The sequence below is a fragment of the Glycine soja genome, chromosome 19, assembly GCF_004193775.1.
Source record: "Glycine soja cultivar W05 chromosome 19, ASM419377v2, whole genome shotgun sequence".
Classification (NCBI taxonomy): domain Eukaryota; kingdom Viridiplantae; phylum Streptophyta; class Magnoliopsida; order Fabales; family Fabaceae; genus Glycine; species Glycine soja.
Window position 1 is genome coordinate 44,239,082 of NC_041020.1, and position 16,728 is coordinate 44,255,809.

A 16,728-nucleotide genomic window follows, 5' to 3' on the forward strand; every position below is an offset into this window, starting at 1 on the left:
CAAGCCTAACGCTTGAGTTAGCCACCCATTATGTTGTTCATTGTTACAGGTGATTATCATCGTAGCCATCTTTCGGATTTTGCGTACATCTCTTATTGAAGATACATTTCACAGCTTGAATGAGAAAAGGGAGTAGACATTAGCACAATAGGAGAGCATGCAACATTAGATACCTCTCTGGTTTTATCGCTTCAATTTAAATTTAATTTTGTATTGCGACCATTCCTTGCACATTGGTGTAAACTTAGGATGTTCTCGACTTGATTTTTTTGAGGGGATCAATTTATGAAGTTGTTTACCACATAAAAGACAATTTCTTATAGAGACATGGAATAATTAGGTTTTGTACTACCATTCACGAAATTGTTCATGATTGACTATGCTACTTACATAGAGAAATTGCAAACATAATGTTTCTCTTACATGGACTTAAGAGTGCAACCACAGACGATCATGGAGCCTCTCTTCCCCACCAGCACCATACATCTCATCTACCTTTTCACCATTCCGGTAAAATTGGAAGGTGGGAGTGTACCGAATGTGTTGAGTTGTTTCTGGGCATTCATCGATGTCTGTGTATACAAAGGTAAGCTTTGGAAAATTATTGCTCAGTCTACAGAATGCTGGGAGAATTTGGATACAAACGGGACACCTGAAAAACCAAGAAACAAAAGTCAACAATGTATTCTTTTTTTTTTCAAAAAAAAAAAATTATGGTGTTGAATGCATTGTTATAGACTTATAATTCACACATTACAACTCTAATTGACACTTTCACTTCCTTTGGACGAAAGACAGTAATTTTTTTCATCATCAAAATTTTCAGTTTATGAGGAATACACAATAACATTCAATTATGTGTCATTTAAAGATTAGAGTGAACCATGATAGTTTTAGACTAGCTAATAATTTCTTGACACTTAAAAGACTAATTTCTCAAGGAACAAAAATTCATTTAAGGGGTTAACTTTTCCCAATAAATATCATTTCGTGCTTAAAAGATATAACTATGTGTCAACCATTCCATACCATGTTGATTTTCAATCATCCCCTATGCTATATATCATGTTTTCCATTCCTCCAAATTCAAACAAAATAAACTTCCAAACATCATGTAAACAAAATCTCAACCAGAAAGAGAACTACACAGTTTGGAATTTCCACTGATTCAAATAGATCCAACATCAAAGACCTGGTGTGCAAAACAATTAGAACCGACGCATTACTAGGGAGAAGTGGTAGCATACCAAGGAGCGCCATATTTGATGACAGCCTGCAAACAATTTTGTGACCGAACATAAGAATGAAATACATATATCATGTAAGAACGCATACAAAGCAATAGGAAAAAAAAAAAGTTTATTTGCAATGAAGTTGTTGGACTTACGGGGGTTTTGGAGGATTTGATGTGTGCAAGAATGTTGGTGAAGTCGTCGTCGCTGGTAGCGCTTTTCAGGTTGACACGGCGGTTAGTAGGTAAATCTATGGCAGTGCCTTCTAACCCTTTCTTTGCCTTATCTTGCTCGTTGCTTCCCTCCATTGTCGTTTCTTTTTCTTATCAGAACTCAGCCTCTATTTGACTATCATTGCCCTACCCCTCAGCCGCTTGAATAATTATTTTTTTGGTTCATAAAAAATAATTTATTTTTATTAATTTTTCAAATTTTAAAAAAAATACTTTAGTTCCTCTTTGTTTGTAGTTTCACAACTTGTAATGATTTTTAACCGTTAAAATTTATTTTTATTTTTTAAAAATAATTTCTAACAATTTTAAACCGTCAAAATATTTGAATTGTATGATTTGGTGATCATTTTTTAGCAATTCTGTTGGTTTTAAAGAATACAAAAAAAACTAGATATAAAATTGTTGTAATTTTTATATATTATAACTGTTTTTTAAATGGTCACAAATTATTTTTAAAGAAATTAAATTAAAAAAATATTTTTAACAATAACAAATCATCACAACGACCAAAGAAACTAAGAGTAACTTTTTAAAAATTTGAGAGACTAATAAAATGATTTCTTTTTTGAAGGACTATAAAACAATTACCTAAATTTAAATGACTAAAATCATATTTAAAATTTATTATAAATAGTAAATAATCATCTGTCAATAAATTCTAAAATGTACCTACAAGATCCAAGAGTTGTTAGATGATTGGCACAAGGGTTTGATTCTTGTGTGTATAGAAAAGATTTTGTTGGAAGAAACAAAACTTAATTCATATTAATTTTTATAATAGGTTAGTCTCATCACTTTCAACAAAGTGAATATATTACTTAAAAAAAATTGTAGAATGTGATTAGAGGTTAATTTTGATATATCCTTTGCCTAAAAAAGATTACACTATTAATTAATTTTATAAATATGAAATTTAAATAATAATTATAAAATTTAGTAGATTTTAATGATATGATAATATATGGTTAACTGAAAATACATGAATTTTCATGACTTATTAGCGAAAACTAAATGCATCATTTACCAAAAAAGAATACTAAACTATGCATTTCAATTAAATATAATTGATTAATATATTGTAATGATTATTTTAAGAAATAAAATATAATTAATTGTAAAAACTTATTTCTTATAAATAGCACCAAATAAATTCTACATCATATTATGTTCCTTGACAGTGAGAGGATATGAATTCCGTTTTTTATATCAAATTATTTAGATTTTAACTGTTTATTAACACTAGAATTGATTCCCCTAAAACTTAAAAGTGTCTAGTATATATTCTCAATGGATCAAACATTTCTATATATTGTATGCAATCTGAATTTCAGCCGAGGGGAAAAAATCTTGTTTTCAATAAAAGTGTCTTGTATTTCATCCATTGAGAAATCATTCATTAATCTTGTATGAAAAATAGAGTTCCGTTGACAAAAACTAAGAATCAATCAGATGTAATTGTAAGAGGTGTTCACTCCCACAAAAATAAAAGTTAAAACGAGAAGGGGTATGGTTTTCCCTATAACTACGTTATTGCACTGGCCAAATTATGCCTCAGTGTTGAATGGTTAAAATAATCAGTAAAATGGTTCATACACCAGATGGCCTACTTCTTGCTAACTATAAAGCAATATTTTAATCAACAAAATCGGATATATAGCAGCCAAAGCTGATGATGCAGTTCGCCCTGCTAAATAAAGTTTTAAATGATGGATTTTCAATGAAAAAACCTGTATAGTATATACTTGTAAAGTGGTGATGTAAGTTGAGATAATTCAATAATAATTCTATAATAATCTATAGGTTGTCCATGCCCCCATGAAGCAGTTAAAAGTGCTGTGGCAATAGAATTGAAGATTCAGTCACCTCCTTGTACCATTGTTCTTTCTTCTAGCAACACAGCAGCACCTTGTTTTCTGCCCTCTCCATCTTTATCCCAATGCATCTTATATTTGTAGATAATATGAGAATGATATGATCCCAGCCATGAAAGGTTTTCATTCTGTTGGCATCCAAAAGAAATGGACCATAGCATTTAGAACATCATCCTAGTTCATCTCAACGAAAGCACTGGGTTGAAACTTCTTGTGTAATGCTTTTATAGCTGATTCAATGCGTGTTAGGTCCTGCAACAAAATTAGAATTTAGGCAAACTTATTTTTCTTAAAACAAAGACTAAAATAGGGAAGCTTCATTGTACCTTTCCTTTGAAGCTTACTATAAGAGATCCATATCTGGCTTTGCGGTAACAACCTAGATGTTACAAAGAAGAAATACAATTAAAAATATAGATCGAATCAGATAGCAAGTAACATACTGGTAAACATCACAACAACTCATAAACTTCATACCAATATAAAGGTCTGGAAATTCAAGGCAAAGCTTTGATAGAGGTTGAGCAATTTCAACCTGCAGTTTAGATGTCCCAAAGTAAAATCAGATGAGCTCCGGGGAAGAAAAATTACAGAGAAACAAGGAAAACACGGTATATGGATGCTACATACTCTCATCAGAATAAATTGTCTATTTAATTATTTCACCGAAGATATTTGAGTACACATCAATTGCACCTCTGATCATTTTTATTACATGCCAGCAAAATCAAATGCTGTGTACTAGAATTTACATACACCAATCAGCAGTGATAAAAAAATAATAAAAGGATGGGGCACATAATGATGAGTCTCACCATATAGATAAAGCCTTCAGAACACGTGTTACAAGTAAAATTTAAACAAAGGAAGTATTGTGTCCAACATACATTGAAAGAAAACAAAATTCCAAATAATCTCAAAGCACAGGGAATGAAATCATGCCAGATGTGAATGAAATCATGCCAGATGTATCATGATATATGAAAGTTGTACATACATCTGACAGATTAGTTGTCACGTCCTTTGATACATATGGTTCCAGCAATGCTAGTAGATCACTAGATTTTGCTAATTCAATCCAACAGTCCCACTGCTTTTCCAGCTCTGGAACATTTGTTGCACTAAGAATTATTACATTTTCACACTTGATCTGCCAAAAAACAGTAATAATCTCAAACAGTTAAAGCCAGTCTTGCTTCAACGTTTTCATTATATTATTAGGAGTTGGTCACAACAAATAAAAGTAGAAAATTTTTCCCAGTTTCTCCTTAATGTGAAAGTGAATTTCTGGTGAATGACATACAAGGAAACAATTTTCGTTAATGAACTTCTGAATACATACCAAGGGCACAGACAATTTGTCATGATGCCATAATTCAGTTATGCCCTCAGGCAATTGAGCCATCTGAAAGGTGAAAGGCAAGGAAAGATCAATATTAATGAACTACATACTACAAAATGTTATGACATAGGTATGTTGTGTGCAATGCAAGCCAAGTCTGAGAAAGCAGGATTGTGATGTCTTATGGCAGACACAAGGAAGAAATATTGCAATTGAAATATATATGGCTATACAATCCTATTAGTGTGTTTCTCATTGCTCCCCCCCCCCAACAAATATAACGATCAGTATTTTAAAAAACTTTCCTGAAAATATGAACAGCTCTGAGAGACTTGTTTTAGGCTGTGGCAATGTTAAGGATTGGACCTTGCTAAAAAGTTAATGATCTTGGCATTTGTATGAGCATGAAAATTATATTCACAAGTCATGGTGCAACCATATTAAAAAACACGCTATGTTTCTCACCTTCTCCTCCCATTTATTAGACAATTGAAATCAAATAAGTGTTTTATTGAACCACAACATGATGAATTATAATTAAAACCTTAAGATAGATAATTGGCTTTTTTGGTAAATGATAAATAAACAGTGGTTGAGGGTCCTGCACAATATTGCATTTGAGCCAGTATAAAAGCACTTGTGGGGAGTGAAAGCCTTGGTATCCAAAATGAAGATTAGTCTCACACCCAAAATGTCTTAGGAGAAACATCCAAAGTTCCCAAAACAACTTAGATTTTCTAAAGTAAATTACCTCATTCCGGTCACCAGTACATTGATCACCAATAATATGCCTGAGATATTCTTCAAATTCTTCATCTGGAGCCTACATCAAATGATAATGATATAGAGATTCCAGGAAGATGAGAAAAAGTGAAAGAAAGCTGAGAAAACGGAGAAATTGAGATGCAATCTGAACTGATTGTGTTCTAATTTTCAGATACAATGAACTTAGGACAATTAAAATATATATAGAGTTAAGCTATCCCTATTTAAGAGAACTAACAGCACCATAACCGAATGCTGTTAACAGCATTATGTTGGGCAGTTAACTACTTCCAACAACAGAAGTATTAACTACACTTGTAGAGACTAACTACTCTAATAGATATGGATGAACAGAGCATATTAGGGAATGATTATAGTAGCCTCAAATTTAAAAATACAGCAATTGAAGTAACGCACCAAACGAACACCAAAAGCTTTTGCAATGCCTGCTATGCTAACATCTGAATGCAGTGGACCTACACCTCCATATATAAATACCTACAAAACGTAGGCCAGGTAAATATCCTGAACCATCACTTTATCATCAAGAAATTCATGCATAGACTCTAAGCGTGTGTATCTTACCATATCACTTTTAGATTTTTGTCTCTCAACTTCTTCGGCCACAGAATCTATCTGGTACAGAAGTCACAAACCATGAAATTATAATATTAGTTGAAGAATGCCTAAATTAGAGTTTCACGTGGGTCATTATCAACAAACTCATAATAACACCTTCAAGTGTTGATGTCTGCAAAGCGGAACAGTTCATATAAACATACGTAGGACTTCTGCAGAAAAGAACTCACATTGTTGTGCACAACAGAATGTTGAAACACAGACCAACCAATGCAATGCAGTTTCCTACACAAATAAGGTCCCAACTGATCCTCAACAATGCCAAACCTGAGCTATGGAACAGAGTAAAGAAAAAGAGAACATCACCAATACAGTTAAAGGATCATAAAAAATTAATTAGTAGTTCACTACACAGCTTGACATGATAGCTTTTAAAAATTTAAATTTATTTTCATTTAATCTTTTCTTCCTCAAATGATTATAGAAAAATTAAAATTGATTTCTGAGGTGTTTACTTTCTTGAGTTTCTTCACATAAAAAAAAGGATATTGTTTGTTCAAGATTAATGAAAGAGCGTCTATGTCAACATATAGGAAGCCGAGCATGACAGCAACAAATCATCCAGCACACAATCAAGAGATTCAACAATAGGTTAAACCATTGCAAATTGATACACCAAAGCTTGAAAACTGAGTAAATAGTCTGATAAAATTGTGAAAATCCCCCAATGGAAAATATAAAGCAGGGCATACAAGTTCATACAAGATAGTGTTTCCAATGTATTCCACAAAATCCGACTATCCATATGATATCGAGGTACTTACAGAATCTCATCTCCCACAGCAATGATTGATGCTGTGAGCATGCTGTTTTTAAGTGAATCCTGGCTAGTCAGGCCATTGCTCTCTGCAGGATGTTGTCCACCAGTTGAAGTAGATGGCCTTTTAGCCCTCCCTGCCCTCTCTAATCTTCCGTCAGCAAGTAAATACGCAGGTTTGAATTTATTGGAAGAATTGCTAATGCATAATAATGAGTTGGGAACTGTGTCGTATATGCTCCCAATTGAAGTATAACTGCACAAATAACAAAGAAATAATTGCACACAAAAATTCCCTGAATAAACACAAACATCTAGAACTTAATGTCAACCATGATGGATCAATTATTAAATTCAGCAATAGAATGTATCAGTCAGGTTATTCAGTGAAGTCTTTTTAAATAGTTCGCAAATGATGATCAGATCTTCATCCATTTTTTTCCCATTGTCCCCATTCTGGGGCGAAATGTTAAACAAAAAAGGAAAATATGGCAGGCAGAGATAATAAAATCCAACAATAAATTTCAGCATATATATTGAGTATTACCCTTGATCATAAAGGCTGCAATAGTTCACCTTGCAAGTTAAAAGGAAGGCCCACACATCTCTGTATAGAAATATAACCACCATAAGTAAATGAAGCAATTGACATTATGAGTTTATGACATTCCAAAAGCATCAACATAAATAATCATGGAAAATAACAAGCACTATTTTCCAAGTGATGGTGCTCTCAAGTAAACATGCAAATTGAGGGAAGGAAACCAAATAATTTCCGAGTTATTTGGCTACTTGCTAAGAAAATTAACCTTTGAAAAATTATGATTACTACAAAAAGAAAATTATATTTCAAGTTATAACAACAACCATTGGAATATATCAAGAAAATAAGGGCCCACTTCCTGTGTTTTTGTTTACTGTTTTTATTTTCTGTTTTCACTTTTTAATTACAAAATTGTCACTTTGTTTTCAATTTGTTTCCTATTTTCAAAGATTTTTTTGCTATTAACAAGCTACCCCTCACCTTTTACCTGAGGTTTTCTAGTTTTTTCTGATTTTTCATTTAAATGGCTAACCAAACATGAGAGTCTGTGTATTACCAAAGGTTAAAAATCTAAGAGAACCTAAGGACAAGAAATAACCATAAATACTGATATGGCTGTCTTCAAAGGGAAGAGTTTAGATATAGGGAAAAATATGCCAAAAAAATAAATCAATTTGGAAATGAGGTCTATCTATTAGCGGCACTGCTCACACAACTAATAACCACAATTTTTTGTCTCCAATACTAATGGTTTAGGGACATGAAACATATCATCCAAGACTAAAAAATATGTGACGGAAGACCTCCTAAGTGTCAAATTTATTACAAAATGAAAAAGATTTACGCACAAGTTGGCATCAACCACTAATGTCTTTAAAGAGAGAATTCAATTCTTTCAGATCTTTGTATTGCTTGCTCATCCAGATAAGAGTTTAAAAGAAAACCACCAAATATAAGCACTGGTTCTAATTTTACTTAATTTAAAGCATGAAGAAGAAACTGCATAGCAAAAAGAATCAAACCTGTATGACCAATCTAAAATGGGATTCACCCTCATGAAAGGTGGCCACCCAGGCGAACTAGGGGAGAATTGTTCTTGACCAACCTGTAAGGTAGGAGCACACACGTATGAATATAATATGTCAATATTCCAGCTTTTATTAAACCATGGTAATCAAATATTGGTTTAAAGAACAAAAGCATACAATTTTAAGCTTTTACTAAGGCCATGCACTTGATACTTTTTCTCAAAAAAAAAAATTGAATGAACATGTTTGAAAATTGCCTAAATGAAGATTCTGATATGTAATTTGACGCATATTTTCAATTTTTCATATTGTATAGAATTGAAATTTGAGCCATTTTTTCAGGTATATGTGTTAGTGTTAGGCTTTTGAAAACATCTTCAGGTTTGACCCAACATGTCAAAAGATATATTATTAACAAAATAATAATAAAGGTGTTCAAGGAAAATTACGTTGTCTGGCTATAGCAATTACAGTCTACTGCATTTGGCTGTCTAGGAACAAGCTGATTTTTGAAGATTATCAATTTTCCGTAATAGAGGTTATTAGCAAGATTAAGTTTCTTATGTATAGACAAGCGCACCTGTTGCATTTGTTTTAGCATCTTGATATAGATCTTCTTGTATTAGGGAGACTTTTGATTTTCTTTAACTGCGGGGTATGCCCCGTTTATTATTGTATCATTTTGGGTTTAATATAATTTACATTTTTTTCCCAAAAAAAAAACAAAATAATAATAAAGGGAACCTCAAATAAAAAACAATGTATACTACCAAACTTCTTGATTAATTTCAATATTCACAAGCATTTGACACTCTCAAAGAGATGATTTTGCATATTGGCCCTAATTATCCTCTCCTCAACAGCTTAGAGTGATCTTTTCAGCAGTATTCTGGTTATTAACTAATAGCAAGTTTATACAGAAATTGGGGAACCTAACTTTAGGTTGAATTTGCTCTATGGGCAAATTACTGATTTTGAGCATGCAATAGCATGGAAAATTGACGTTTAGAATTGAGAAATTTAATGCATGCTGAAATTGTTCCAAAATTGTAGTATTGGCACATCATAAATTATGCATAATACGTCTAATGATCATATATAGTGAGATTAATGACAATGCTGAGGTATTCTAGGAATGTTTAGCAGTTATAATGAGTCATTGACAAGTGCCACTTTATACTATAATAAGTATTGTTCTTCTCATTGTTTAAGCCATTTTATCTTTACTAGATACTGGATAGCAAGTTATTGAATAATGAGTATGTAGCTTAGCTTTCTCCTTATAACATATATCTATGAATAGTTATGTGTGTGTGTAGTTTTTTTAAAGATGGCCGTATATTGTTTGTAAAATCTTCACATACCGCAGTAGGGTCTCCAATTCGAACTCCAAGGAAGATAGCTCGAATCGGTTTTTCCTTTAGCAAAGCCTCCAAACCAGACTTGAAATCTAAGCTAATGGTGTCAATTTGCAACCCATAGCTACTCAAGAAAAATCATTAGTTGCTCCACCTTTAAAGGAGGACAAGCCTCCAAGTTTAAGAATTACAAACAACGGTACAAATTAAGGGAGGAAAATATCACCTCTCCATAATATCTAAACTGCAATGACAAATAAATAAAAAATTAAAAAGTAGAAAGGAAGAAGCTTCACTCACGTGGCAGCAGTATCATAGGTAAATGAATTGATTTCTGGGAATGCACAAGGACTCTCAAAATATATTGTTCGAATTGGAAAATCTTTTAGATCCCCATTTGCACTATTTTGCCCCTTTTTGTGCAAGAAATAGCCAGCCCTGAGTATGTGCAACAAAACCTGCATGCCAAAACTCAATATCACCACTAACAAGCCCATGGATTTTGATGGGTCATAAAAGATTACAGACATTAAAACTTACCGTTGAATCCTTTCCTCCATTGAAACTGAAGGCAACCTCCTCAATACTGTAGGAAGAAATACATTAATACATGCAGATATAATAAGACAACTTACATTAACAAGGACAATCAGCATTGAGAAGATAAAATATTTATAAAAGATCATAGTTTTTTCTCCATTCATAATTTAAAACAGGTATGACTTATAGCAAATGAAGTAGCAAAAAGACACCAAAAAGTATGGGGACATCACTCTATGATCCATATGCACTTGTCCCTAAAACAATCAAATTTCAAATCCCCAATTCAGCCATCATCCGATGCAAAATAGTCTTCATATGTAGCTGTAAGAGTTGTTAAGTTGTTTAGAATGGGTACCCGGTTAAAAAATCAACAGATGGAACGCATATCGTCCTTGCTTCATAAACTTATATACAATTACATATATCAAAATAAAAGCTATTTCTAGTTTTCAGATAACACCATCGAAATTCTCAACTAACTTAGACCAAATGGAAGATCGTCAGTCGTCACAGACCGTCACTCATTTCAGATAACGCATTTCCAGCAATATTTTCAAGATAACAGACTCAAACATTTTTCAAAAAATGCTTGCCCCTGAGACAAAAACAATCAAGGAAGGAAATTCAATACACCCCATAAACTCATAAAATAGATCCAACATAAATCAACAATAAATCCTCATTGAGCACCTATTCATCTTTCCAGTCAAAGCAACAATAAAAATCGAGTCAACAGCACGTAACACCCTTCTCGTCTTCTGATTTACATTAACCAACAGAAAAGGGGCAAATGAATCTAATTCCTCACACATGAACTCCAAACTCACCTCATAGAAAGGTTTAAGACAACAACCCCACAAATTGTATGTCCCGGTTCATAGGAGATAAAGAACAACTTACGAATACAAAGCCAAAGCTCTCTGAACAACATAGGTAGCGTTGTTGTACTTGGTCTGAAGTCTTCGATCGTCACACTCTCTAATTGCCTTATCGATCTCCATGTTGAAACACCTGAGCAAAAGAAAAACAGAATCAGAGCAAAAGGGTTTCCGAAAAGATAGCAAATTTAACTGTGTTTAACGAAAAGCAAACATGGGTCGTCGTCAAATTGGTACCTTGTAGCGAATTGGAGAAGGGGTGGAGCAAGGTGTGAGTGTGTGAAGTGATTGAATGAATGATTCTGGCGTTTTCAAAAAGGGGATTGGATGGAAGTGAGAGATGAGATATTTAAGAGCAAGAATTGGACATGCAGAATGTGGTTATGTGTGAGAATGAAATAACGCGCAGAATCTGAACAAAACAATGATGTCTTATCTACGTTGTGTTGTCGCAGCGCACCAAAATGAAGTGGCTGCTCCAACCGAAATTTAAGATAACCGGATCCAAGGTCACACTCTTTCGCAGAAAAAAGCCTAAGATATTACCCAATTATGCCCCAAGTGTTTTGGTTGTGAATGGTTTTATTTGTGTTGTTCAAACTTTCAAGAAATTTGTGGTGATTTTCTTCCTCTTTTTACTCTCACCTAAAAGCTTTATTTATACTAGCGGATCGCACACTTGTACGTGTATATTTCTATTATGCTAAATTTAATATTTTATATCATTTTTAATGTACTAAAATTAATATATATCGTATTTTAGTAGATGTGAATATTGGTCTGAGGTAAATTGTTTTTTTCTAATTTAATACATTTTTATTATGCTATTACATTTTTGTTGTGTTAAATTTAGTATATTATAATGATTTTTCTTATTATACATTGTAACTACATAATAGTATAACTACTTAATAAAATAAATTATTAAAAATTAATTACTAAATTGCAATGTGAACTTGGATGTTATAAATACGAATGAAATAAATATATTTTTATGCTTCTACTATTTATCATTATTTATAATAAAATTGTAAATAAATTATATAATTATATGTATATATTTTTTCTAACTCAATAAATTCTATCACAAATGTCTTATATCAATTTTCAAAAATTGTTTCTCTATTGTTAATTTTTCCTTTATTTTATTATTTAATTTTTTATACTTCTTTTTCTTTTTATATTTAAAAACATCATTTTTTTCACATACTTTTAACAAAATAGCATAAATTACTAAATTGGTTTAGGACACATGAAACCCTTAGATGGATTTGAACATGATTAATGTTTTAAAGAAGAATATTTGATTCTGAGGTGCTTTTATGATTTTCCCTATTCAATCCATATTTTAACTATCATTTTTTTATAAGTTTGCGGGATATATTGTATAACATTTATTGACTATTGATCCTTATTATGTTTCTTTCTAATTTAGAGACATGTTTTTTCTCATATGCTTAGATGTATCATCCCAAAATGGCAAAGATAACATTGCAATTCAAATTCAAATACAATAAGATAACATATATTAATGTAGCAATTTAAATAACATAAGTAATCCAAATCAACAACCAATTCTTTTATCTTATTTATCCTTTATGTTTTTTTTCTTTTCCTAATTGTAAAACTTTTCCATCAATTGTTTCCACATTTATAATTCAACGGGTCTTTATTCTAGCATTATCAGAATCTATATGACATAACACATGACATGATCTTTTTCTTTGATATGCAAAAGAAAACCAAAGTATTAAAAAAACTACAAACTATATAAACCAACAAAAAAATAAATTAAAATAATCCCTAATAAATGTTAGTAATCAAGCACTATGAGAAATTTTCTGGTAGGCAAATATAAAATCAAAACCAGTTTTAAAACAAACAAATATCTAAAATTAAATTAATTCTTATTTTTTTTTAAATGAGCAGTTTAACAAAAATTATTTCTATAAAAAATACAAATAAACAAAAATGGGTAGTTTTAAAATTCACAAATATATCTATAAAATGAGTTTTAAATTAAAAAATAACAAATTTTAAAAATTCGTTTATTATTAGTTGATAGATTTAAAAAAATACAATGAAGTTAGAGATTAAAAAGAATTAGTTGTTTAAAAATTTGATTTAGGAGAATTTTTAAAATGGACAATCATGTTACCATGATGGTACATGAACACATTAAAAAATAACCAATTTTAAAATAAAAATGAGTTTTAAAATCAAGAAATAACAAAATGAAAATGAATTTTAAAATAAAAAAATATAAAATTTTAAATTTGATTTAATAGAGATGGTTGTGTAAATTGACGCTAGAGAGAGATGGATGTGCATTGTTAACAAAATATAAAGACAATAAGAAAAGAGATGAAAATGATTATATAAGAAAGATATTAACACAAATGAGATATTACTCATTTTCGAGAATAAATTTGATTATTTATCCTTTATTTTAATAATTTTTTTGTTTAGACCATATGCATCCTTCAATAGAGGTAATCTTGTTGATATTTGGTTAAGAGATTAATTTTTATATTTTTTCTATCAATAAATATTAATTGTTAATTTGTTGATTTTTTTTAGTGGAGAATTCGAACTCGAGACCTCTTCTTCCTTTTTCTATTTTATTACTAAGTCGACATTATATCTTTCTTTTATTTTTATGTATATCCAAAGGAAAAAAAAGACAATTATCAATTATTTAGACATTATAGTATCATTGAGCATGTGGATAAATTAATACACCTTAATTAAAGGTTTTATTGTGAAGCTATGTTAATTGACATTTGTTATCTATACTATTCTTATCTTATTTGAATATAATTATTTCTAAATTTTTTATTGAACAATATTAGTTATTAATTTTTGTTAATGAAAAAATTTAAACTTAGGACTTGTTTTCTTTTTTTCTCCTTTCACTACTGAGACAACCTTATAACCTTTAGGATTATCTCCAATGTGTGTTATAGTTTATACCATAAAAAATTTAATCATCTCATCATATATTAATATGTAATTGAATAATGATATAAAATTCTTATATTCTTAATATTAATACATGGATTATTCACCACTATTAATTTTTGTTATAAAATTTATATCAATACATGCCATTGTATCCCCTAAAAAAATATCATTGTATATATGAAATTAATGTAATCACCAAGCACTCGTCTAAAAAGAGTTTTATTGCATAATTTATTTTTGAAGTTTAATTTTTGCGAATTTCACCATTTTATTATTCAATTTTCTCAAATTTTATTATTATATAAGTTTATGTCAAATGTCAAACAAAAGAATGATGTAACTATCGTGTAACAGGTAATATAGATGCTACACAAAAATACATATAATTGTAAAATTAAAATATGTAATTTCGAAATCTTGATGATAAAATATATAATTAAACTTAAAAAAATATTCCCAAAACTGCCACTTTTCTTAACTAGTATTTTAATTGAAATTTTAAATATGCACTAAACGCTTAAGTAAAAAGTTTTTTTTATAATTATTTAATTTGAATAAAATTATTTCATATAATACATGTGTAATATATGTCAAAAAATATATATATAATTAATTTAATTCATTAAGATGAACCTAACGATTAAAGTTTGAATAGTTTACACGCTTTCGCCTGCTATACTAAAAAGTAATATAAAATTAATTATAAGTACTAGTAATAATTAAACGAGTATTTAATATTTTATAATATGTCAAATCACTATGTGAATTTCTGTCAACGGTCGTGTCTATAGATAATAGAATCATATTATACGACGAAGATTCACAAATATTTTTCTTGCCTACCAATCTACCATGTCAAAAGAGATCCTGAGATAAAGAAAGAAATATTCTCGGAATAAGAAAAAATGGAAATCTTTATTTATTTATTTATTTTCTTACAATAGTCCGACTCTGTTTCCTATATTTTTGGATTGGGTGTGTTGATGCCAATATGGACTTTTTTATGTTTGGCCATTTTCATAAGAAAATTATCTGCAATTAATTAATAACGAGTAAAAAAAAGTGCCGACACGTGTAAAGAAAAAAACACTAGGTAAAGGCCTATTTTTGGGAATCATTAAAGTGAACTTTTCAAGTAAGAAAACAATAATTGAATCAATTAATATAGCTGGTTTCTATATATTATTTATTATCAGAATAATTTCCTTTTTTTACAACATATTTTCATTGATGTAAAATCATTTTAAATACTTTTATAATATCGTTCCATTAATCTTCTTATTTATTAAGTAAAAATATCGATTGTTGTATGTATTTCAGATACATTTTTCATTTTCTTCATTTATTAAGATGTTTTTATGCGCTTTTCTTCGGCGAGAGTATTTTTAGGGATTTCAATCTACTGTTTTCAATATCTTTAATTGTAATTTAAATTTTAATACTATTTAAAATAAATTATCAATAACTAAAAATAATATTATATCATAATATAATTATTTATCACAAATTTAAAATGTAATTTGTATGTTTTAAAAAATATTTATTATAAATTTTAATTATAATTTCAAATTTATTTATACACATTTGTATTATTGTATAAAGTTTTCATTTGTTAATTAATTTACTTATTTATATAATCAAATTCATAATCAAATAAATAATTTTGAATTTTTTTTTATCAAGCATTTAACAAAATGAACTCAAATTATTTAGCTCATTTATCAGCATTGGTTTACAGTTTACTAGATTTGGGTTGCAACGAGGGAACTTCAAAGTTCGGACTAGTGATCATCTAGGAATAATTTGTTATGACAACTAGCCAGAAGGTTATAACTTATAAGATGCACGATTTGCGTGTAACATACTCCATGCTTTTATGCTTTTAGACCAATAACTCCCGTCTCTTATACAACAATAACAACAATTATTTTTCTATTTCACATTTCTTATTATATCACATCATTTATCATATTTTTAACTTTCTTTTTCTTCGTATATTTTGTGTGTGTTTCTACCTCCTATTTCCTACACCCAAGAATAAGGTATGTATCTATCACTTTTTTGTTCCACAAACGCATCTTATTTCAACTTGGTAAACAGAAAAAAAAATGATTATAACAATGCTATCCTAACCCATAAAAGGTGCATAAGGAAAAGGGGAAGCAAAAAAAGAAAAAAAGGGATGGAAAACTGGATTATACGGAAAGCAACGAGACATTTCACATGTAGTGGTTTGATGATTTAGATTGCAATTTTAAATAAGGAAAGCTCACACGAATATTCCAAGATCCAAGTTGGAACAATTGAGAATATTAGCGGTGTTAAGTGAAATAAAATAGTGTTAATATTTTATGATATTTATGATTATGATACAAGGAAAAATGAAGCCCGACTGTTTTTAACGTTATTAGCAAGGGGCAGGGGCACGGTTGTGTCTAGCGCTGTCTGAACAAAAATACAAAAATACTAATTTCGTAGCTTCTGCATTGGCTCGTCTAAGGAAAAAAAATGATAAGTTGTTGAGAGCCACCAGTAGATATAATTTAAATAACCGAGTTCTTTATTTTATATTAA

General features: G+C 30.1%; 2 protein-coding genes across 2 annotated transcripts; both read right to left on the minus strand.

The window, feature by feature from the left end:
• Window positions 1-294: 294 nt before the first annotated feature.
• Window positions 295-1,594, minus strand: LOC114399236 (thioredoxin-like 3-3). The gene is made up of 3 exons (XM_028361376.1): window positions 1,388-1,594; window positions 1,248-1,273; window positions 295-652 (listed from the first exon to the last, which is right to left on the minus strand). The coding sequence occupies exons 1-3, from the start codon at window positions 1,538-1,540 to the stop codon at window positions 430-432; spliced, it is 402 nt and encodes a 133-aa protein (XP_028217177.1). The 5' UTR covers window positions 1,541-1,594; the 3' UTR covers window positions 295-429.
• A 1,407-nt stretch (window positions 1,595-3,001) lies between these two features.
• LOC114400179 (FAD synthase) lies at window positions 3,002-11,776 on the minus strand. The gene is made up of 17 exons (XM_028362498.1): window positions 11,428-11,776; window positions 11,213-11,323; window positions 10,310-10,355; window positions 10,070-10,227; window positions 9,776-9,893; window positions 8,406-8,488; window positions 7,387-7,446; window positions 6,847-7,095; window positions 6,253-6,349; window positions 6,029-6,079; window positions 5,861-5,941; window positions 5,430-5,501; window positions 4,679-4,741; window positions 4,334-4,486; window positions 3,814-3,871; window positions 3,663-3,715; window positions 3,002-3,588 (listed from the first exon to the last, which is right to left on the minus strand). Exons 2-17 carry the CDS (start codon window positions 11,311-11,313, stop codon window positions 3,511-3,513), a joined length of 1,521 nt encoding a protein of 506 aa, XP_028218299.1. The 5' UTR covers window positions 11,314-11,323; window positions 11,428-11,776; the 3' UTR covers window positions 3,002-3,510.
• Between the last annotated feature and the right edge of the window lie 4,952 nt (window positions 11,777-16,728).

What these genes read in the sequence shown, in the direction of transcription:
- LOC114400179 (XM_028362498.1), bottom strand. Translation starts at nt 11,313, where the DNA reads ATGGAGATCGATAAGGCAATTAGAGAGTGTGACGATCGAAGACTTCAG. An exon ending in ATTTTAGATTGGTCATACAG is followed by an intron (nt 7,447 to 8,405) that starts GTTTGATTCTTT and finishes ATTTCTATACAG; the next exon opens with AGATGTGTGGGCCTTCCTTT. An exon ending in AAAAATCTAAAAGTGATATG is followed by an intron (nt 5,942 to 6,028) that starts GTAAGATACACA and finishes TACGTTTTGTAG; the next exon opens with GTATTTATATATGGAGGTGT.
- LOC114399236 (XM_028361376.1), bottom strand. Translation starts at nt 1,540, where the DNA reads ATGGAGGGAAGCAACGAGCAAGATAAGGCAAAGAAAGGGTTAGAAGGC. An exon ending in TCAAATCCTCCAAAACCCCC is followed by an intron (nt 1,274 to 1,387) that starts GTAAGTCCAACA and finishes AATTGTTTGCAG; the next exon opens with GCTGTCATCAAATATGGCGC. An exon ending in ATCAAATATGGCGCTCCTTG is followed by an intron (nt 653 to 1,247) that starts GTATGCTACCAC and finishes TTGGTTTTTCAG; the next exon opens with GTGTCCCGTTTGTATCCAAA.